Source organism: Sciurus carolinensis, chromosome 6, assembly GCF_902686445.1.
Source record: "Sciurus carolinensis chromosome 6, mSciCar1.2, whole genome shotgun sequence".
Lineage (NCBI taxonomy): Eukaryota > Metazoa > Chordata > Mammalia > Rodentia > Sciuridae > Sciurus > Sciurus carolinensis.
The window spans coordinates 16,887,144-16,912,501 of NC_062218.1; the positions used below are offsets into that span (position 1 = coordinate 16,887,144).

At 33.3% G+C, this 25,358-nt stretch overlaps 1 protein-coding gene across 4 annotated transcripts in view; it reads right to left on the reverse strand.

Moving 5' to 3' along the window:
- The window catches only part of Cdh18 (cadherin 18), a 959,213-nt gene that overhangs the window by 80,621 nt on the left and 853,234 nt on the right, over positions 1-25,358 (reverse strand). For all 4 annotated transcript variants that reach the window (XM_047555975.1, XM_047555974.1, XM_047555977.1 and 1 more), the window contains 2 exons: positions 18,935-19,122; positions 355-608 (listed from right to left, as the gene is read on the reverse strand). In XM_047555975.1, coding sequence (XP_047411931.1) covers positions 355-608; positions 18,935-19,122 — 442 coding nt within the window. The remainder of the gene's footprint in view (positions 1-354; positions 609-18,934; positions 19,123-25,358) is intronic.

A 25,358-nucleotide genomic window follows, 5' to 3' on the forward strand; every position in this document is an offset into this window, starting at 1 on the left:
GGACCAGGAGTCAAGTAGAGATGGATAATATTTCCATATTTTGCTTTCACACTATCCATACTTCCTTTCACTAAGATACCAAAGAGTCTTTCATTTGAGAATATTTCTACAACAATGTTGTCAATTATGCACACATCTATTAAGTCAAGTGGAAAGAATCCGTGTGGTCAACAACACATGCATGGAGACAGCTACTATCTGCTATATTCCTCAGTTAATCAACTAATATTATAATTTAATTATAAAAGAAACCTTACCAGGAAATAAAACATATTTGTATTACTTAATTCAGTCTAAATTCACTTGAGAGGCAACAAATATCTTTATATATTTGAATACTGAATCATAGCATACCTTACTAAACTATTAGCACTGTCTGGATCTTGCGCCAAAACTGTGCCAACAATGGTACCAATCTTGGCATTTTCATAGACTTCCATTACGTAAGAAGGCATGGAAAATAGTGGTGGTTCATCTACATCCCCAACAATGATCTTCAGCATGGTTGCATCTTTGAAAGGACCCAGGTGGGAAAATCGAAAATCCAGGTGTGTATTGGCTCCTTCTATGTTGAGGGTATATGACTTCTTTTTCTCATAGTTCAGTGGCTGTGAAGAATAAATAAGATTTCCAATATCATGACTTTTATATTCTTCAAATAAGCATTTTTTTTTGTTTTTGAATAACAAAAAAAAACAGAATAAACAAATATTTTATTATGTTCAAAAACAAACTAAATTTCATCTTAATAACAACATTTAGATTAGAAATCATAGAAACTCATTTCCAGGTATGGTGGTGCACACCTGTAATCCCAGGGGCTTGGGGGGCTGAGGCAGGAGAATTTCAAATTCAAAGCTAACCCCAGCAACTTAGGGAAACCCTGAATAAAAAAATAAAATATGAGAAAGGGCTGGGGTTGTGGCTCAGTGGTTAACCCCCCCACTCCCATTCAATCCCTGGCAACAACAACAACAATAATAACAACAACAACATCATAGAAACTCAAAGTTTGAGTCAATGGTAAATTTACATATTATATATATCCCTAAATATGGTAATCCCCCATGGAAATTCAAAAGCAGATTCCCCATAGGAAAATAAGTTTTGCTCTCTGGGAACTCTTGTTATTAACCCCTGCAACCCCAGGCAATTTCTTTTTTATCTCTTCTTCAGTCTACATTGTTAAACTTAAAAAACAAATACAAAAACAAACACAATTAATTTCCCCAAATTTAGAAAACAAAATATTTAAGCAACTCTTCTCATAAATTGTCCTGTTAAAATTGATGTTTTCATTTTTAATTGAAAGATAACAATTGTATCTATTTAAGGGGCACAGTGCAATATTTAGACACAAATATGCACTGTGAAATGATCATCTGAGGTGTTTAGGTTTTCTACTGTCTCAAGCAGTAATGGTTTCTTTGTGATAAGAATGTTCAATATCCTCTCTTTATTTTGATTTATGAAACAATATCCTAACGACAACCACTGTATTGTGTAATAGTACCTCAGAGCACATTCCTTCTCTCCGTGTCTTTGTACATGTTAACCAGCTCTTCCATGTTCCCTTTCTCCCCTCACCTCCCCAGATTCTCAGATCCATGGTTCCACTCTACGTCTGTGGAGTCAGCTTTTTTACTGTCCACATATGAATAAAATCAGGCAGTGTTCATCTTCATGCAGTGTATGACTTATTTCACTTAACATTATGATTTCCAGGTCAATTTATGATGCTGCAATGACAGAATTTCATTTCTTTTTTATTGCTAAATAGTATTTCATTGTATATACACACAATGTTTTAATTATTCATCTTTTAGTAGACATATAGGTTAATTGCATATGTTACTTATGTTAGAAGTGCCACAATAAACACAGGAATGCACATGCCTTTTCAAATACTGATTTCAAATCCTTTGTTCATATACCCAGTAGTGAGATTAGAGCCACATGTTTTTTTAAAAATTATTTATATATATATATATATATGTATATAGATATTTAGATGCTTATAGAACTTTGTTTTTTTATTCATTTATTTATATGTGGTGCTGAGAATTGAACCTAGTGCCTCATGCATACTAGGCAAGTCTACCACTGAGTCACAATCCCAGTCCCCACAGTAATTTTATTAGTTCATTTTGGTTATAGATAATATTTGTGTTTATTTAGACATAATTAAACAAGTATGGAATACAATTTTCTCTAGTTTAAGAAAGAGCAAGTACTAGGTTCTGAATTATAGCCACATGAGGATTTACTTGGGCAAGGACATCTTCATAAAAAAATGTTGAGTAGAGAAATGAGACTAGACCTTGATCTCTGTCCACACTCCTTTATCTTTCTTAAGATAAAACAATTTAAAATAAATTCAAAAGCACATATACAAAACTGTTAGAATAAATAGGAGAAACACTTCAGAATATTTTAAGCAAAAATATGTTCGAATATGATACGAAAAACCCAGGCAACAAAAGCAAAAGTTCACAAAGCAGATGATGTCAAAATAAACTGCAAGGCAAAAGACAAACTCAGCAGAATGAAGAGAGAACACACAAAAAGGGAGAAGTTATTTGCAAACTCTACATCTGACAAAGGTTTAATAGCCAGAATGTACAAGAAACTCTAACAGGTCAATAGAAAAATATAAATAAGTAAATATTTCATAACTGAATAAACATCTCTCAAAAGAAACAGCCAGCCAGCATGGCAAAATGTTCAGTATCACTAATAATCAGTGCAAATCTAAATCGCAATGAGACTTCACCTCACTCCAGTTAGCATGATTATTGTCAAACAGACAAATGCTATCAAGATTTTGAAGACAGAAGAATTTTCATATACTGCTTATGGAAATGTAAATTAAAACAGTTAGTATATAAAATAATGCAGTTTCTCCAAATCTCAAAATAGGACTACTACTTTACCCAGAAATTCCACAATTGGTTGTGAGGTCATTGAATACATAACACATATTATTTTTACCTTACTAGTTGTAATTTTGTATTAATTTTTTGATTTGGAACTATTTCATTTCTTTGTTTTCCATTTCTTTTATTATTATGGTCTTTGGATTAACTTATCTTTTAAAATTATTGCCTTCTTTTACTTTGCTTGTAAAGTTACACTTTTTTAAACTTCACGCCTATATTAATGTTTTTATAATATTTTATATTTTCCTTATTTTTAATTATTCAACTGATTTTTTATCATCTGTTAAATATTATATATGTGTCTATGTAGGTATAAGTGTATATATATACATACACAGATATATATGTACATGTGTATGTATATGCTCATTCCTTATGAAGGAGCTCAGATATTTTCCTTTACTCTGAAATCCAATGTCCTAGTCATTTAGGGCTGCTAAAACGGAATGATGTTTTATTATTTTCCTCTTGTATGTTAGGATAGAACGTTAGCTAAAGTCAAACAGCGTTAATTGAAAGATAACAATTATGTTTCAATTTATCATGGTTCTATAGCCTGGTAAGTTCCAGATCAACGTGGTGGCAGAACTGGTATCTAGTGCTGGTCCTTTTCCTGGTTTGCGGAGAGCTTTCTTGTTGCATCATCTCTATGTGTCTCTTCTTATAAAGGTAATAATCCCATTCATGGGGCTCCACTCTTGTGACCTTTTCTCCCAAAGTCTCCACCTCTAAATAACATCCCATTAGACATCAACATATGACCTTATTGAGAGTCAGACACATGTAGTCTGTCACAGTTCAGGAGAAACTAACTAGAATCAGCATCCTTAATGGGTTCTTGTAAATGATAATAGTTCTGCTGATGATTTCTTCTTTTATTTCTTCTTAATTGTCTTAGAAAATTGACCTTTCTGTTGTTTCAAGATGCATAGAAGAGAAGATAACTTTTTCATTTGCAAACCATATGCTGAGAACCTAGAATCTAGAGAGTTTCTAGGATTGTGGGGACATGGAAAAGGTGGAGTCAGTACAATATTTTTACTGCTTTGTAAAGTATTACTTTTTTTTTTTTTTTTTAATTTCAACTGGGCATGTTAGTGCAAGCCTATAATCCCAGCGGCTTGGGAAGCTGAGGCAGAAGGATTGCAATTTCAAAGATAGACTGAGTACCTTAGGAAGACTCAAAGCAACTTACTGAGATCCTATCTCAAAATAAAAAATAAAAAGGTCTGGGAACTTAGGTCAATGGTAAAGCATCCCTGGATTCAATTCTCAGTACCAAAACAAAAAACAAAACACCTTAAGTTCTTGAAAGTTAACAATATAAAATGGAAAGTTATACTCCATGTATGTATTATATGTCAAAATACATTTACTGTCATGTATAAATAAAAAGAAAAAATAAAATTGTTTTTTAAAGTTAACAATATAAAAAAAAATTTCATATGTGTGATACAAATGTTTTTGTATATGTGTAGGTCTTTAAAAGGGCTAACCCACCAACTAGGAGTCATTTTCTTGTGAGGGAATCCCTAAAATTGAGTTGTTATTTTACCATACATCTTGTTAAAGGAATTACATAACTCCTTGTTAAACACACCTATTGAACTTTTTCTTTCCTTTCTTTCTGTCTCCTTTACATTAATAAGTGAGAATCTGTTTTGACTAGTTTATCAATAAACCCCATCTAGAATTAAATAACCTATCTTAGAAACTGTACACGCTTACTGTTGGTATTTGGTTGGTAGCTGTGGCCTTTCTTGACTTTTAATTTCTGTGCTATCAGAATCTGGGCATGCTGTTCCTGGAAAGAAGCCTTGACAGATTTAACACCTAAGATCAATGTGTATAATTATGTTCACTCAACGGGTTGCCCTTGGTATGTTATATAATGACTGAGATTATTCCCATGGAATATGGGTGTTCAAGGCTTTAAAACTAAAAATCAGGATGCATTTACTAGAGAAGCTTAGTATATCTTTTCTCATGATAACACTGGTATTTAAAACATCATTTTTATTTATTCATTGTTTTAACTTTTATATCATTCTAACTGTCCATGATATTTGTGAAGGAAATTTTGGTCACGTTTAATCCGATCTGATAACAAAATCAAACTGTGTACCCACCTTGAAAGACATCCGTCTTTTCATTCTTAGCAGGTCCCTTGCCATATTAGATGTCATACGTCTTAACACTAACTATCCAAGTGCTAAGGTGTAGACTGTTTTTGTGGACACATGGTTTCATGTTGGTGATCATTTAATATATATTGAACTACTCCTAGGCAGGAATAGTCATTTTGAAACCCTTGTTTGCCAAGATTGGCAGATGGATGGATGGGGACCCATCTGGCATCACAATGGAATCAGAGGATTATTTCAGGTTGGAAGAGAAATTTGAAGCAGACAAATTAATGCAAATGGAAATATTTTAGAAACCTCATTTATGAAGAGAAGTTTAAAAGGCTGAATTGCAAGTATATTGAAAAACTGGAAGGAAATTATACTCAGTTGCTTGAGGATAGTTTAGAAATATGTACATGAAATAAAGTATGTTGTTCTTCATTTTTTATTACAACCAGAGTAGTATATAAAGATGGCATTAGTATGATAATTGTTTTCCAACTACTCTTACTGTGTTAGAGGTATACAAATACCTATCATTAATACATTTATACACGCCTCCTAGAATTTTCTAGTAATCGTTAGCTTTGGGGAAAGTATTTAAACTCTGTCTGTAGGTTTCACTTTCCTTTATTACCATAAAATTTGTTTTTCCAAAAATAGTCTATCAAAAACAGTATATTAAGAAAAATAAAATGTATCTTCTAATTCCAGATTTTAATGAAAGAATGGTAAAGAAAATAACTTTATAAAGAGGGAAATGAAAATTTACTCATGATACAGAAAGCAATAACATGAAATATTTGCCTGGAAATTTATAAAACACAAATATATATTTTCCTGCATTAAATAGAGTCAGGGATTGTTCATAAGAATATAAATTTAAAAAAAAAAGAATATGAATTTTTTTTTTTATAACTCAGTTCTCTGTTAAAGTCTCTCTTTTTTTTCTTTTTTTAGTTTTTTCTGGGTGTATTCTGGAAATAATTGTTTGGACTAAAGAAGTGATTGACTCTGAAGTTAAATAAGGAAGTGGGAAAAGTGTTCTTTCATTTAGAGCCATTTGAAGACCCTTTCAAAGAGTAGACTCTAGTTTATTGTTAATTTGTTTATTATTATTTGACACATAGACTTTTGCTTCACCAAGATATGTGTTGGTGGCTGGAGTATAATTACTTGAATAAAGTTATCCCATTTTACAAATTTTTAGAATTATGATGTTTCTTACTTTAGAAACCTCAAGCATACATTATCAATTGGTATTTAATATGAGAAATAGGTAAATATTAGGGAACTGTATTCTAGAAATAACTAATCCAACATTAATATTTATAAAAAAATACTTCAGAAATAGTATCAGATTATTTTTAATTATTATAAAATTTGCCCCAGATTTAATTGTCTGGACAAACAGTTTTGGTCCAAGTTCACAGAGATAAAAAAAAAAAAAATCTTACATCATTGATTTTCAAACTTACAAGGGTTATAATTAGTGTTGCCTTATTTCATAAAGTCTTGAATACCCAATTACATTTTATTCAGGATTTCTAAATAATTTTAGTATTATATATGAAATATATAATTATTATATATGATTATTATATATACTATATAATTATATGTGTATTTTATATATATATATATATACACACATGTATACATATGTGTGTGTGTGTGTGTGTGTGTATATAATATATATTTTGGTACCAGGGATTGAATTTGGGGTGCTTAACCACTGAGTCACATCCCCACTCTTTTCTTATATTTTATATTTTTTATATAGATGGGGTCTTGCTGAGTTGCTCAGGGCTTTGCTAAGTTACTGAGTTGCTGGGATTACAAGCGTGAGACACTGCACCCAGCTATAATATTTACAAATTAAGAAGTAGGACATAGTTACATAAAGCAATTATTTGTTGTTTATTTAAAATTAGAATTTAACTAGGTGCTCTGTGTTTTATCTGTCAACTCTATGATATATTCACATTCCAATATTCAAAATCAAGATGTTCTTAGTTGGTGATCAGGCTCATGTGTCACTAAAGAAAGGACTAGCAATAGGACTTGAACGTATATTGGTAACTCTTATCCTATAAAAAGTGAAAGTTGTCTGTATCTGTATGACGTTTCTGACAACAAATTAGATAGCACATACAAAATTCTTTTGTACGATTCAATCTAACAATTTTTTCCTTAATATTGAACACTCCAAATATTTTGAATTAATCCCACTTGTGATATGCTTTGTTTACTGGACGATGCTTGGAATTGTGCTTAGAATGGTTAATGGATACTTATAGATTAGGTTGCTCAGTATTTGTATTAGTTTATAGCTGTTTTGCGTTAATAGTGTAATATTAGTTTCCGAGGTCTGACATAACAAATTACCACAAAGGAAATGGATTAAAACAGAAGAAATCCATCCTCTTGACGTTCTGAAAGCAAGAATTCATGAATTTGACAAAGTCCTTCCTTTATCTGCGGATCCTACAGGAGAATCCTTTCCTTGCTTTCTCTAGCTTCTGTGACTGTCCTGGTCTTTCTGAGAAGGAATCATTCCCGCATTGCTGTCATTCAACTTGCCTTGTAATTCAACAACTTGCAAAATGGGATTTCAGGTTTGCTTAGAAATTCCAGCTTTGCAACTATGGATGACAAAGATTTCTTCCAAGGCACAAGTAATTAACACACAGTGCAGAGGCAGTGGTGAGCAGACTTAGGGTCTAAGGACATACAGGAGGCTTAGTGGGTTATTCTTAAACCTGAAAACTAGCAGACTTTTCCCTACTGGATTTTAAAATTGCTTGGGATTGGAGACCCCTTTATTTCTTTCATTTTGTCCATGTTCAAATATCAGCATCTTTAACTATTATTCTATATGTCTCTGATCATTATATTTTGGAAGCAGATAACTGGTTATCTAAGTTCATAGATTCACAAAGACTTTAGTCACAGGTGGAAACTATTCACTTCCATCTACCTGATTTTGATTATGAGAATTTTGTCAATGATATTTAGATAAGGTTTTCAACTTAGAATTGATTTTTAATCCCTTAGGATTTGTAGACAAGTTGGGATGGAATGACACTATTGTACACATGAAATGGACATGAATTTGGGGGAGCCAGATGCAGACTATAGTGAACAGATAGTCCATCAATTATGCAATTATTTTACACACTACAAAGAACAGGAGGAGCTTATTTTGAATTATCAATGCAGAAGCTAAATGCAGTGACAAAAATCCTAATAAGTGAGGCAGAGGGAGATTTGGCAGAAATGATATGATAAGGTAATGTGAACACACATGTAGAGATAGGAGTGATATGACCATAAATCAAACAACTGAGCCTCCAGAGGCCAGAAGAAGGAGGGAAAGGATGCTTCCCTAGGGTTCATGGGGAAGTGCAGTCCAGCCTCCAGAACTCTGAAGTAACCTATGTCTGTTTCAAGACATGGTTAGTAGTAACATGATAAAGCATCCCTAGAAAGTCATGTATGTTTATTTAAGTCATTAAAATGCAGCAGAAATTTTCCTATTTCTTGGTGCAATGAAAGGTATGGAAATTATTATCACCCCTTTGGTGCAGTGATCAGTAATTGAAATTATTTTTATTTGGTAAAGAATCTCATCTGCCTCATCTGTTTTGGAAGCGTTCAATCACAAATTTCCAATTTTCATATATGGAAATCAGTTTATGAAGATTTTGTATTTTCGTGAAGTTACTTTTAGCAATTCCACCCCCAAATTTCTTTTACATGGGATTTATTTGTATAGAATTTTAAAATATGACACTACATATTTTTTTCAGCATTTTCTAGATATTTATGTGCTGGCATTTCTTCCATGTTTCTTAATAATATTAAAGTTTATTTATTTTTCTGTTTTCTATTTCCCAATCTTCTTTTGTCATTGTTAATTTATTTTCCACTTTCATTTTTCCTATTTTATTCATATTTGTTAATTTTTGCACTTCTCGTGTTTCTTGTTCAATACATTTACAAATATGTGCGTACTCTCAGGAGAACTTAACATCTATCCTATAATATTCGTGCATTTTTTTTTCATTTTTTTTAGTTATTGTTCTTTTTAGTTTTACATGACAGGACAATGCATTTAGATATAATTATAAAAGCATGGAATATATTTTAGGCTAGTTAAAGTACCACACTTAGGGATGTATATGGTGGTAGGATTCACTGTGCAGTTTTCATATATGTACATGGGAAAACTGTCTTATGCATTCCACTGTCTTTGCTTTGGTTATCCCCCCTCCCTTCTCACCCATTCCCCATTGTCTAATTTACTGCACTTTGATTCTTATTGGTAAAAAAACTCTGGAAAAATGAAACTGTTGAGAAAACTGGAAATCCATATGCAGTAAAGTAAAATTGAACCCTTATCTCTCTTCCTGCACAAAACTCAGTTCAAAGTAGATTAAGGACCTAGGTATTAGACCAGAAACCCTGCACATAGTGGAAGAAAAGGTAGGCCCAACACTCCAGCATATCAGCTTAGGAACTGACATCCTTCATATGACTCCTAAAGTGCAAGAAGAAGAATTAATAATCAATAAATGGGAAGGCATAAAACTAAAAAAACTACTTCACAGTAAAGAAACAAATCAAGAGTGTGAAGAGAGAACCTGCAGAATGGCAGAAATTTTTTACCATCTGCACCTCAGATAGAACACTAATTTCCAGGATACATAAAGCATAAAGAACTTAAACACACACACACACACACACACACACACACACACACACACACACACACATAACCCATTCAATAAATGGGTATAGGAACTGCACAGGCACTTCACAGAAGAAATGCAAATGATCAGCAAATATATGAAAAAAATGTTCAACGTCTCTAGCAATTTGAGAAATGCAAATTCTAAGTACACTGAGATTAATTCTCATTCCAATCAAGAATGGCAATTATCAAGAATAAAAGTAACAATAAATGTTGGTGAGGATGTGGGGGGCAAAAATATATACTTATACACTGCTGGTGGGACTGCAAATTAGTGCAACCACTCTAGAAAGCAGTATAGAGAGTCCTCATTATACTTGTATAGAAATTTTGTAATCGGATGCACTTGTAATTTTGTATTGAGAAACAAACAAATGTGCATGTTATTCATATAGACATGTAATATTTTTTGTATTCTCAAATAAAAAGATTGTTGTTGTAACAATTTTTACATTGCCAGGTGAAGAAATTTTTTTTTTTTTCTAATTCACCACCCCAACACTGGTTTCTAGTTGCATTCTATTTTGATGAGAGCATTTGGAAAAGAACATTTCAGTATTATTTTGACTTTGGGCCTTTATTGTGATAGTTTTAAAGACTAATATTTATCATGTTTACTAAATATCTCATGTATTCTAGAAAAAAATATGTATCTTCAGAATGAAGAGATTGGTTCATATTAACTTCCTATTAATAACATTATCGAATTATCCACATTGTTAAAACACTTTATCTGTCATGGATTGAAATCAGTGAAATACAACTGCTTCTGTCAAGCTCTTTCTAGACAAATCTCCTAGCATGTATTGTGATTTCTGCTTTGTAGATAACGTCTATGAGTTGAATAGGTAACTTATATATATAGCATACCCATAATAAATTGCCCACGTTAGGATGCTAAAGAAGTATTCTGTTTATGACTTTGTTTTAATTTCTATCATGGTGGGCATTAAAGTTTTATCTCTCATTTTTATTTACATTGTCTTACATATTATACTCTTAATTTCTGTTATAGATGACTCTGGCTTTGTTTTATGAAGTTCTCCTGATATTTCTTGCATTGACAGATATTTATATTTTTTCCACTGACTAGCTCTATTCTTACAAATTTATGCAATATGCTTCATTGTTATGTATTTTAATAGTAAATACTAATACCATATATTAACTAGCAATTAAAAAAAGTATTTTTTCTCATTGCCCTTACATATTAGTAACAATATTTTAAAAATATTTACTCTGTATTTTTATGTATCCTTAGAGATCTAATATAGATTTATGGGCTCTGATTTACATTTTTTTCATTCCTAGCTATTTCCAATAAAACAATCAATGAATCTATTTCACTTGTACTACTATTCCTTATTAGTAGTACTCTTTCTACATTTTGGGGTGTTCATACTCCACATTCTGATGACCTCCCTGGTCACAAAGATAATCATAGTCAGTGTTACTGCTCTTCATTTTCCTCTGGTATCCACAAGTTGTTCTTGGCGAGATAATGTACTTCCCAATAAAACGTTCTCATTTTTAATGTTCAGTACTATTTGCCTGTAATCACCATCCTGAAAGGCAATATAGCTGGATATAAAATCCTTGCCTCCCATTTATTTTCCTGAGTATCTTGTAGTTATTGTTCCACATGCTCCATAGCTGTTTTAGAATGATCTCCCATGGAAAGACTTCCCTGACCTCTCCTGCCTTTGAAAAATTGGTACTCATATATCTGAGCTCGTAACAATTTAAGTAAACCTTTAACATTAGCACTTGACATCTTGTATTATAACAATATTTCATGTCTACTGAGTTTTGCCCAAAAGAAAGAGTATCATCTAATTCATCTTCATATTTCATGTATCTGGAACAATTCCTAGCGCACAGAGGGTGATTAATAACTCTTCAGAAAACTCAAATATAACTGTATTTAGAGCAGAGAGTAATGTTATTACATTGAAGGATGAACTAGTTCATTTAAAAAAATAGGAATAGTTAACAGCTGCATGTGCCCTAAACAATTAATATAATTTAACTTATTTAATCATCATAGTATCTCACTGATATATAATTGTTCTCCATTTATAAATGAAGAAACTAAGGCACAGAGAAGTTAAGAAACTTCCAAGGGTCAAAGATTATAAGTGATATATTTGGCTTTGTACTCAGATGGTGAACTCTACAGGTTTTGTCCTTAAACACTAGATTATGCTGCTGGAAATCTAATAAGCAAATAAGTCATGTGACATAACATTCTAGTTTGATGGATATAAATAAATATATTTTAGCAGCACATGATGTTCTTCTTATTAAAAATGTATTTATGTATTGTCTTTCCAAGAACTGTCTTAAATTAAAAATAAATCAATAATTTTCTTAATTCTACTAACCAGATCTCTGAGCACCTCTACAATTTCTTTAATTCACAGACTCACAGAGCCAAGAAACTAAAATGCTATTTAGGCAAAATCCCTTATCCATTCAGTCCTTGCTAGAAGTGCTTGCTCTGGCATAATTTTAACTTCTCTAAGCAATTGGGCTTCTCTTACTTTTCTTTAGCTACTGCTCAGTTTCCTAATTTAACAGCTCATTGTCAATGAGTTGAGTTCAATTTTTATCTTAGATTTTAGTTTCCTAATTTCATCCTATTACTCCTAGTAATTACTTTTACATATCATTGGTCTTTCTCACTTATAAAGACACACTCATGCCTCTGTAATATTAATCCACTTAATATTACTATAGATAGTTATCAACTTTTCCATCAATCTCTTTCCAACCATCTCTACGTATTTAGGACTTTTTAATTGTTTCTCATTAATCACTTTTACTCTTCCTTAAGCCCTCCTGATGTATTTCTCCTCTGGAGTTATATAACCAGCAGAAGTACAGGATACTGAAAATATTGCTCAGCCCAGTTGCTCTGTGGTTCCATTCTCCTTGAATTTCAAGGTCCCTTTTTTATCTGAAATCTGTGCTGTATGATCATTCATATTTTCATTTGTAGGATGGGTGTTCAATTGATATGGTCAATATCAACAACTTTATACATTGAAATGTCATTTTAATGATGAAAAAATTGTCAAGTGTCTATTTTAAATGATGGTATTTTCTACAAATACAAGAAAAATGGGATGAATTTAAATATATAATTTATTTTTTTACCTTGACTCTTTCACTGTGTTATATTTTGTGGTTATTTTCTCAGTCTTTCCTGGACACTGGACATTCTTTGAAAACCAGAATACATGCATAAGCTTTCTTTCTAAAAATTTCTCTTTGCAGAAGAGTGTAGACTCATTCATTGTATATAATTCCAAGAATAATGATATAAATTAGTATTAATGTAGGGAACATAAGAAAACATTTTGATATGTTTATTGTCAAACACAGGAAAATGAATGCAAAGATCTTTCAATTCAAATAACTTAAGTATGTATCACAGAATATATAAAGTATATTAATGTATTACATGTTATGTTTGTATAATTATATATGAGTGTATATATATATGTATTCATTTCAATACATTTGTTTATATATCTTTATATATATTTATATTAAAGAATTAAACAACTGCATATGAATAAAGGCATACCAACATCCATGGATATATAGATTAAAATCATCAGGATGTTTCATCAAATCATTTATTTATAATTAATGCACCAAATTTTATCATAGGAATACACGAATCTAAAACAATCAACATTCAATGTAGTGTCAGTGATTTCTCATTCTAGGATCATGGTCATGCCTATGGATGAAATAACAAAAACAAAATCTGCCCAATAGCAGTCCCTGTCAAAAGTCATTAGAAAAACAGTGTTAAATTTCACTGCATTGAAATTTGGATTCTTCTCTCCATAACCTCTGGATAAGCCAAATGTTTTAGTCAGCTTTTTTGCTGCTCTGACCCAAAGACCTGATAAGAACAATTTTAGGGGAGACAAAGTTTATTTGGTCCTCACAGTTTCAAATGTCTCCATCCTTAGAGAACCAGGCCCATTCCTTGGGGGTCAAAGTGAGGCAGACCATCATGGCAGAAGAGTGTGGTGGAGGAAAGTGGCTCAGAACATGGGCAGGAAGAGAGACTTGACTCACCAGATACAAAATACACACCCTAAAGGCAGGTTCCCTGTGACCCACCTCCTCCAGCCACACCCTACCTGCCTTCAGTTAACACTCAGTGAATCCCATGAGAGATATACTGATTGTGATAAGGCTCTCATAATCCAATTATTTCACTTCTAAACCTTCTTGCATTGTCTCACATATGAGCTTTTGGGGAAATACCTCACTTCTAAATCATAATAAAGAATAACATTTCAAACATCAAAATTTTATAAGTATACAAAATAAGCCTGAACAAGGTTTTTAATAGTACTGTCTTTAAAGAGTGTTCAGATTTTATAGTGCATTAGAATTAGAAATCTACACTTACAGTAGGTAGGATGCCTTAATTTTCTTTTTCCTTATTCACAGTTCCAAAGCTTTAAAAACCAATATCAAAGAACCCGATCCTGTTTTTTTTTTTTTTTTTCTGTCACAAATAAAAACAAAAACCTCAATAATCAAAATCTAAAAGACCAAAAATAAGGTATTTGGGATAGATTTAGTATGGGTATAATTGAACATATTTCATACTTTCCCTTAGAAATGGTTTAAATTTTTGTTGGTTCTTTTTAGTTGTACATGACAGTAGAATTCATTTTGACATAATTACACAGGCATAGAATATTTCTTGTTCTAATTCAGACCCCAATACCTGTCCTTCCCCTTCCCTTTCCTACCGCTTGTTCCTTTACCTCTATTGATCTTTCTACCATTTACCCATAGGTATTTTTCAATTTAAATAAAAAAAAATTTGCAACATTCATTTATTCTTAAGGTTCAACTCAAATTATCTATAAAATGAAATGGTATAATGATCTTTTTCATGGTGTATTATAATTGCCCAGTACCTGGCTGTAGCAATGTTAAACATCTGTTATAGGTAGGAATACACTTTCAGTATAGGTAAAGCATCATTGCATTTAGAGTTCATTAATGGCAAAGTGTCTTATTCTATCAGAAGCAGTATCTTTATTAGGGATATGAAATCACATTTTTGTACAGTGAGAAATTATGGAAATGCATACTATGATATATGAAAGAGAAAAGAGGATACAAAGGAGATTCCTGACAGATATATAACTGGAAATGTTGCCCTACACAAACATTATTTAACTTGAACAGTGATGCATAAAGGAAAACACTGTCACAGAGAGAGGAAGGGGAGGTAGATTAACAGAAACAAGAGTAAAGCAAGCACATGTGATTCAATGGACAGAGTGGGTATTCTTGGTGTGCTTCCAGATGAATTGGTGACACAGAATAGGAAGGGCAGCAAAATCAACAAATGGAATGGCATGAAAGCATAAGTAAAACCTGCTTTGGGCTGGAACTAGGGTTCAGGTATAGAACCCTTGGCTAGTATGCAAGAGGCCCTGGGTTCAGTGCCCAGTATCTCCCTACTCCACACACAACATTAATATTAACCAGACAAAGTGGCACATGCCTGTCATCCTTGTGACCGTAAACTGGACCAGAGGACTGCAAGTCGGGAAGACATAAAAATGATTCTGGTTCAAATAGAGAAAGAAAGAGGAAGCAAAGGAGACACTGCAAAAGTAGAGTGTGAGACAGATGGGCTTAGACCATCCTTTCCCCTGATTTTATCTATTTTTCATAACCACCCACTAAATTTCTAAAATAAGAAAAGTCAAGCTTCAAAGAATTGGATAAAGTCATATATCTAAATGGTAAGATCAAGGTTTACTTTTCTTTTCACAAGAAAGACCTATCTTTTACTGTTTAGTTGACGTAAAGGCCAACCTTGATGTTTTGACTTAAATTAATAGGCACTGTATGAGCAATTAAATAAGCTAGGAAAAGGAAAGTGTCAGTGCAAACGGTATTCACTAAAAAGGGACAGAGTACATTAGAGCCTTGAAATTAAAAAAAGTTAATATTTAGAACAAGCATAGTAAAGAATGCAAATTGATACAGGAACCATAAAAAGAGATTCTGAGAGAGCTGCTGTAGAGAGGAACAACCCGAGCTTCCAGGTTTATGTCGGAGGAAAGAGCACATTGACTTGCATTCATCCTTATCTTTCTTCACCTTTCCACCCAGTCAGGCTCCATTAAACAATGAATGAAAGTTATCAGAGTGTATTTACAATGTAGCACATCATGCATCAGTGAATTCGACTTGGCAACTTTCTGATGACGGAATGATATGGACAGGAATGTGCAGTCGCTCCTGCTGACTGATTCATAGAGCAGCGCAGATTCTGATCTTGGAGGAGATTAGTTTTCTGCCTTGCTGACTAAAGGGAGCTGCCTTAGAGATTAAATAAGAAACAGGTTTTTAAGGATGATTTCATCCTTTTTCTGCCATCTGAATCAGTCCCCCTTGAACAGTAAAATGCCCTGAGTTATATAGCTTGTTTTTCTTTTCTTTTATTTTAATTTTTCACACTGGGGATCGAACCCAGGGATGCTTTACCACTGAACTATATCTCCAGTTCTTTATTATTGTTACTTTTTAAATTTTGAGACAGGGTCTTGGTAAACTGCAGAGACTGGCCTAGAATTTGGGTTCCTCCTGCCTCAGCCTCCTGAGTTGCTGGGATTGTTTTCAATACATCATCAATACATTTTATCAAATTGAAACCATTTCTTCTCAAAAATATCCATTGAGTGTGGGTGCAGAAGAGAATGAAGCATGTTAATTAAATACATGTGCACACATGTGCATAGTTTTAATTTCACTTTTTCTGGCTACCATTAAGTTAACTGTTGCTCTGCATGTGGGAAGTTCTTTCACAACCCTAATATTCACTTATGCTTCAGATCTTGAATACAGACAAACCATTCATCACCTTGCTCACTTTTTACAAATATATGTTACTTCCTGTTTCATAAGATAATAGGTCTTAGAAGACAAGGAATCCCCCCACACACATCCTCCAGCTAGATCATTCCCACTTCCCTGCAGCCTTGCCTTCTTCCTCCTGCCCCTCTGTTGCCTCAGTGAAGAAGAAACACTCGCATAAATGAGCCGGTTTCTTCCACCAGTGATCAAGATTCCATTCAGGACCATCTTTACCTCCAGGGCTGTCTTTTAAATCAGTTATTTTCCTGTTGATATCACTGGTGTCTCTTTTCAGTCTCTCTTCTTAAAATTAAAATCTTTGTTCCAACAAACTCATCTATTGTCTTCAAAACCTCTCCCCCCTCATTATTGCAAAGCTTCCCAAATGAGGTGATATGATGTTTTCCCTCTTTTTCTTTCCTTATTCTTGCTTCTTATTCTTTTTCCACCACAAGTCAAGATTCAATCTTAAGTCAAGATAGCATCATAATTACTAGGAGAAGAATGAAATTAATTTAACACAATACAAAGAGAAAGGCATGGGTAAACACACTGAGACTATCTAATAGATGCACAGATTGATTCAACATTGTATCAGCACTTTAGGATACAATTTCTCAGTGGTGTTCCAGACACATTCTACAGTAGCATCACCTACTTGTCAAAATAGCAAATATCTCAGCCCTACTGAAAAAAAAAATATATTTCTCTGTGTGTATGCATACACACACAAATACACAGACTAGAAATCTCAATTTTATTCCTAAACTGAAATCTGAAGAGAGGAACACAAGTCAGTAGGAATTATACTTAGAAGTTTTCTTTGTAAATTGTGTACATTCAACTGTAAGATTACAAAGATAGGAGGCTTATGGACTCTTCAAAGCAAAAAGTAGTAGTTTTGCTCCTAATGTCAGATTCTTAGGAACAAAATGAGACTGGAGGGGAAAGTTAATGGTTTCACTAAAAGCGACATTACAACTCCATGAATATCAAGCAAAAGTCCGTGTCTTAGGAGTGTTAACAAACACTCATTTTGTATTAATCAGAGAAGTCTCTTGATGAGAAATGGTATGAACAGAGCTAGCATTCATAATAACTCTGTTATCTGAAAGTTCTGAAATCTTTTACACAAATATGTATTATTTGAAAACACAAAAGATGAGTCGGATATATTCTTATTAAGTTATATAGCATTTGGAAAAAATGGAGGTGCAAATTATTTAATAAAACAGAAAAGGAAAGACATGGTGCTATGTACAAATAATTTACAATATTTGGAAATAGAATGAGATAAAGAAAAAAAAAGAATACAGACAATTAGTCTATTTGTCAAAGTACAAGGTAAATGTTAGGGAAAATAAATGCCAAGAAAACATGGTAGATACTGGAAAGTTAAACACTGATGGAGATTTGAAACTGAACCTCATTCAGGTATGCACTTTGGCCTTCAGGTTTTCATGAAGTTATCAGTTCTCTTTCTTTAATAAAACACAAGTAATTTTGTTATAAAATAATCAAGTCTAATATAATTCAGTAGGTTTGTACCTACTACTTTCTTACAAAGTATTCAATGTGGTGTGAAGTTAGCACAATCCTTTGCCTCTGTCCTATCACACATGTTAGATCACTTGTGATTTAGGAAATAACTTAAAATTTATTATTGTCCTTGAAAATATTTTTAAGATCAGAATTAGTTAAAAAAAATAAGGGTTTCTATGAATGTTCATAATAGTTATGCAGTCCATGCAAATATTTTGATAAATTATCAGTTTTACTTCTAAGATTATTTGAAGTTACAGTTCTGTTTTAACTGATATCATGAATCCTCTGTAGTCTGCCCTGTTTTATTACAGAATTACCATGGCTTTATTTTGTGGACATTTTAACTCTTCATATTTAGGTGAAATGCATTATGCATAATTTTTGACTGGTATCGCTAGGCCAATTCAGGTAGACTTTGGCAATGACAAACAGGACAAAGGTGAGGAGGGACAGGTATATATACTCTGCATCAGAATCTCTCACTTTACCAAAGTATATTTTCTGAAAGAGGGTTCAAATTTTCAGACACTACTATAATTAAAATGTAGTTACATTTCAAAGAGGAAATACGTGGTTTATTCATACCTCTGGCAAATGTCCATTCTTGTAAAGATTGATGATGGGTGTGAATCATAAATGTATGTTACGTTTACCTTCTTTAAGGAAAGGATTCCCTCCCTGGTGTCTTTGTCGGTGGAGATGGAAAACACCCCAACACCATCACCATTCACGATGGAGTAGGTCATGTCAGCGTTGGAACCAGTGTCCGCATCATTCGCCTTTATTTTTCCAACAGCGGAGCCAACTTGAGCTGACTCAGGAACATACAGTTGATAGTGCTCTGGAAAATAGTCCATGTTAAAAAAATAATGTTCAAAAAATGATCTTATAAGAAAAGATGAAAAATATTTAGATTATGCATTCAAATGAACATTAAACTAGGAAGTACATAAAATGAATTTCAGATGTTAAAATATTAGTAAACTACTTAGTAATTAAATGTTACATCCATAGGAACTTTAAGATATGTGCAAAATACATGAAAAGTCTATATACATGAACATGCAATATTATATTTGCTATCTTTAAGCAGCAGAAAAATAGAGTAGTTAAGTTTGCAATCTCATATTGAATAATAATTGAATTAGATATTAGTGCAATTGCAATTTATTTCTCCCTCTGTGTAGCATGTAAAGTTCAAATATGAAAGTTTAGACATGTGGGCATTAAACAGGAATTCAAGGGGAAAAGTGATATTATAAATATATAATTTTATAAATAGATTGAAATTTAGTGAAATATATGAGACATGACAAAGACAATAAATACATTTATATATTTGTTTACTATTTATTCCTCATCAACATCTTGAAATTATTTGATATGACCTTATAATAGTCAGAAATATAATGTCTATTAAAATTAGAATTAAATTGATGATCAAGTTGAAGAATGAGAAAGTATGCATTGGCTATATAAGGTAGTACAGTATTTATAAAGTACCATTAGTTATAACAGTGTATCTCCTATAGTCAGAAATAGTAAAACTATTGATTTTTATAAATTTGTCTGATAATCAGAAATATCAAACATTTGTAAAAGATTTTCTTAACAATAAATATTGACTAGGACTTTTGTCAAAATTATTTGTGGACAATTATAAAATGCATAGTGATCATATTTTCTAAAAATTCCTATTGATAAGTTAGAAATGTGTTTATTAAAGCATTGGGTAGCAGATTCCAAAAGAACAACATAAATAACAGATAGTTTGAATTAAAATGCAATTTGGTAAAATATTTCATCCAATAATAAATGAACATTATTTCAGCAGTATAGAGGGATAAAATTAGACTGTAGATGGATAAATGTAATTTTTCAATGAAAATAATGTCTCTCTGAAAATCACTTATTAGATAAGGTCTGATATTAAAATTAATTTACATCAGATGAATATCTGAACTTTTCTTTTTTAAAATTATGTTAAGTACATTTAACATGAAATTTAGCCTCAACAAAATTTAAAGTGTAAAATACAGTATTTTTTAAGCACAATATTGAGATGCAGACCTCTCGAAGTTGAAAATCCTACCTATGTGAAAGTTAAGACTTTTGATTAATGACTCACCACTTTCCCCTCCTGCACTCCAGGGAACTCATCCCACTGTTCTTTGGTTATATAAGTGCATTTTAAAAAGCTCATTTATTTGTAATCATGGGAATTTGTCCTTCTTTGACTGACTTAGATCACTCCTCATAGTGGCACCCATGTTTATTCATATTGACACAAATTGCAGAATTTCCTTGTTTTTAATACCTGAATAATATTTCAGTAAGTGTACGAATGGTAATTTTCTATCCTCTGACCTGTCTGTGGACATGTAGCTTATTTCCACATTTTTGCTTTTGTGAATAGTGCCTCATTGAACACAGGGGTGCTAATATCTTTGAGAATTTATTTTAAATAACTTTGGATAAATGCCCAAAGTTGTATCATATAGGAGTGTTGTATTGCACAGTAGTTCTATTTTGAGGACACTCCCTCCTACATTCTGGATTGACAGCACAATTCTGCATTACTACCAACAGGGTAGAAGAGAGTTCTAATTTCTTCACATCTTGATCAGAATTTTGTTTTTCAATAAGCCATCTTAACGAATGTGAAATGATATCCTAATATTGATTAGATTTGTACTTCCTTGGTGACTATGACATTGATCATTTTTTTATATGCAGGTTGGTCATTTATATGTGTTCTTTGGAAAAATGTTTAGGACATTTGCCCATTTTTTATTGGTTCTTTTTAGTTATACCTGACAGTAGAGTTCATTTTGATATAATTATATAAATATAGAATATATCATATTCTAGTTAGGACCCCAGTCTTGTGGATGTACACTATGTTGAGATTCACTGTGGTATATTCCTATACATACATAGGAAATTTATGTCAGAGTTTTTCTACTATCTTTCCTGTTTCTATCCCCTCTCCCTTCCCTTCCTTCCCCTTGTCCAATTCTCTGAATTTCTATTCTCCCTCAACCCCTATTGTGGATTAGCTTCCATGTATCAGAGAAAAAAATTCTCCCTTTGCTTTTTGGGGATTAGCTTATTTCACTTAGCAAGATAGCTTCCTTTCTCCATTTCTCAGTAAATGTCAGATTGTCATTCTTCTTTATGGCTGAGTAATATTCCACCTTGTGTATATGCTGCATTTTCTTTACCCATTCATCTGTCGATGGGCATCGACTTTGACTCCTAAGTCAACTATCGTGAACCACCATTTTCCCATTTTAATAGACTTATTTCTTGCTTTGCTATTGATTTGCAGGCATACATCATGTGTTTTGGAAATAAACCTCATATAGATATATTGGTTAAATAGAATTTTCCCATTTCTAGATTGCATTTTCATTATAATTGTTTCCTGTTCTTAACTGAAGTATTTTAATGTGATGCTGTCCCATTAATCTGTTTTTGTTATTATAATCTGTAGTGTCATATCCTTTTTATGTGTGTTATAAAAAAGAAGTCACTGATAAAACTAATGCCAAGATTTCCCCCTGCATTTTCTCCTAAGAGATTTGCAGTTTCAGACCTATGCTTAAATCTTCTTATTTTTGTATGAATATGGAAAGAGTCTGATTTTACTCTTTTGGATATAAATGTTCATTTTTCCCAGCATCGTTTTTGAAGGGATGGTTCTTTTCCCCAATTACATGTTTGGTTTCTCCTTGGTAAAGATGAATTGACAACATATATGTGGCTCTATTTCTGGAATCGTTAAACAAATTATTTTTGTAGTTGTAAACGGACAGCATGCCTTTTTATTTTGTTTGCTTATTTTCATACATGGTGCTCAGGATGGAATCCAGTGCCTCACATGTGCTATAGAAGCATTCTGCCACTCAACCCCAGCCCCTGAGATCTTGATTATGTTCCTTTGGTCTATGTTTTCTAAGTCTGAAAGATATTATTTAATTACCATAGTTTTGCAATATATTTTGAAATCTGGAAGTGAAATCCATCCAGCTTTGATCTCCTTTTTCAAGACGTTATGACTATTTAGGGCTTCTGTAGTTTCACATAGATTTTATAAATTTGCTTTCTATTCTGTAAAATATCATTGTCATTTTGATAGGGATTTTGTCAAGTTTGTAGAGAAGAAATGCTATGTGGACATTTTATTAAAATCCCACAGAAACCTGGTATTCAGTGGAAAGCTTTCCTGTTAAGAAGGGAACAAGGCAAGGATGCCTGCTTTCACCTGTCTCGGAAACATAGTTACCAAAACATTAGTTAAAGCAGTTAGGTAAATAAAAGAGATAAAAGACATCCAAATCAGAATGGAAGAAGTTCTTGTTTGAAAATGACATGACATTATATACAGAAAACCCAGAATACCCCACAAAACAAACATCTATTTAAGCCAAAAATTAAGTAAAACACTAGGATACCAAAACAATATAGAAAATTAATTGCATTTCTTCAAAACAATGAAAACAATATGAGAAGGTTGGGAAAACAATCTTATTTTCATACATTAGCTTTTTATAGCTGTGATAAAAATTCCTGTGATTTTTTTTTATGAATATACCACAATGGTCTCCACATCATAGGCAACCACAAGTCTGAGATTCTAAATAAGATGTGCTTCCATTTTTGTATAAATATGTCAAAATATACTCTACTATCATACTTAGCTAAAGAGAACAAATGCAATTAAGAAAAAAGAAGTACTAGGGATGTTGGTAAAGATTAACTAGCATGATTTAAAAAAAAAAAAAAAACAAACGTTCCTTCTTTCTTTTGTTATTACAAACAATTTAAAGGAGGAAAGATTTATTTGGCTGGTTATTTCAGAGGTTACAGGCAATGACCAGTGGGCTCCATTGCCTGGGGCCTGAGGTAAGGAAGAACAGCGTGGCACAGGGTGTTCCTCTCTTGGAAGTCTGGGTAACTGAGTGTCGGGGTACTGCAGGCCCCCAGCCCTTCGGCGTGGCCAAGATGGCGCCTGGCAAGGTGCCAAGGAAGTGCTGAGAACAAAACCAGGTACCTCCAGCAGACTAATACTCTCTGCCAACAAGTGGCGTATTTTGAGGAAGTTAATGTGATTGGTCATGGGTCCTCGTGGACACTGCATGATTGCTATATCCACACTATTGTGCTCCATTGCTGTCCATGCTTTCCCCTCGTGATCTATAAGCTGATTGGTTGTTGTATGTAATGTAAGGCGCTTGCAAGAGTGGCCCGCCGCTGCTGGCCAGCCAGAAGAAGCAGACTGCAGAAAATAAAGAACTTGCCCTGATCCGGTTTTGTGTTTCTCTGCGGGCAGGGGACGTGATAGATGGTGCCGAAACACCCGGGAACGAGAAAAAATATAAGGGTAAGTTCACATAAGTTTTCAAATCAAGAAAAATTAGTTTGAGAGTTCAAAAGGTGAGACGTCTCGAGGTTCGCGGAGCAGCGACAATTCATTACAGGAGGTTCCCCAGCAGAGGGACAATTCATTACAGGAGGTTCCCCAGCAGAGGGACAATTCATTACAGGAGGTTCCCCAGCAGAGGGACAATTCATTACAGGAGGTTCCCCAGCAGAGGGACAATTCATTACAGGAGGTTCCCCAGCAGAGGGACAATTCATTACAGGAGGTTCCCCAGCAGAGGGACAATTCATCACAGGAGGTTCCCCAGCGGAGGGACAATTCATCATAAGAGGTTCCCCAGAGGAGGGACGATTCATCATAAAAGGTTCCCCGTGGGAGGGACGATTCAAGTGGTACCAAACTGTGTGCGTGTGTGAGTGAGCGTGTGTGCGTGCGCGCACCTGTCTTTTGTTTGTGTGTTTAAACTAGTAAACTACCTCGTAGTCATGGGAACGGATCTGTCTAAGATTAGAATGCAGCGGCCTCTTAGAGAACTTTTAAAAAATCACGGAACACCATTGAAGGCAAACACGGCCTTCAAGTTCCTAGATACTGTAGAGAAAGTCTCTCCGTGGTTTTTAGACGAGGGATTATTAAATCTTCCTCAGTGGGAACAGCTAGGAGAGGATTTGCGCGACGCGGAGAGACGCGAGCCTTTGCCAATGGGAACTCTGCCAATATGGTCACTTGTTAAATCTTGTTTGATGCAGCAAGGTAAATCAAAAAACCCTTTTAGGGATTTAAAGGGGCCTTTAGAAGAAGGAAGTCAGATCTTAGAAGAAATTAAAGAGGAACGATCATGTTCTCAGACTTCAGAAAGAGTGGGAACATAATATAGTAGCCATAGTCCCCACAAGTATTGGGAGATAATTGTTTCATGATTTTCTGCATTCAAACCTAATCTGATTTCTCAACCAGGTAAAAAAAAGGGTTAAAAAGTCCTGGGTGATCCTCCCTCCCCGCTGCCTGGCCTTGTCAAAGCCTACAATGGAATATAAATTACAGCAGTCTTAGCGGGAAGGAGGAGGGGTAACCTGAAGAAAAGAAAAAAAAAAGGTGTCCGTTTTAAACTTAACTAACTTATTTTCTAGGATTCTTTGTTTGTTTTGTTTTTCTTTAATGCTGTATTTTTGAGCTCATAATTTTGATCCTACATACCTAGGTTAATGATTTTTTTTCTTTTTGATCAGTTCTATTTTTTATTCAACTGAAGTTTTTAAACATCTGTTTCATTGCAATGAACATTTACCTATAAAGTTACAAGGCCTTTGATTTTATGTTATCTGTATGTCGTGCTGTCTAATGTCATGTTTTGTCAAAACTGAGCACTCTTAAAATTAAAATTTAAAAATGGATCCAAATACTTTTATTCACGTGATTTAAAAAGGTTCAATTTAAATTGGGTAAACTAATAAAAGTAAAATATCTTTAAAAATAACTTGCAAGTCTCCAGGTGGTCAAACTAATGAAATGTTAATGTTAAACAATGTCTAGTATCAATTGCTTCTAGGACTTTTCTTCAGCAGGAAAGAGGCAACGGATCCTGTTCAGGACACTTGTCTGATGTCTTGGTTTTTATAAAATAAATAAATTGGAGTTAACATGTATGGGATTACTCAAATGTGTTTGTAGAGACGTCTGGTTAATTTACA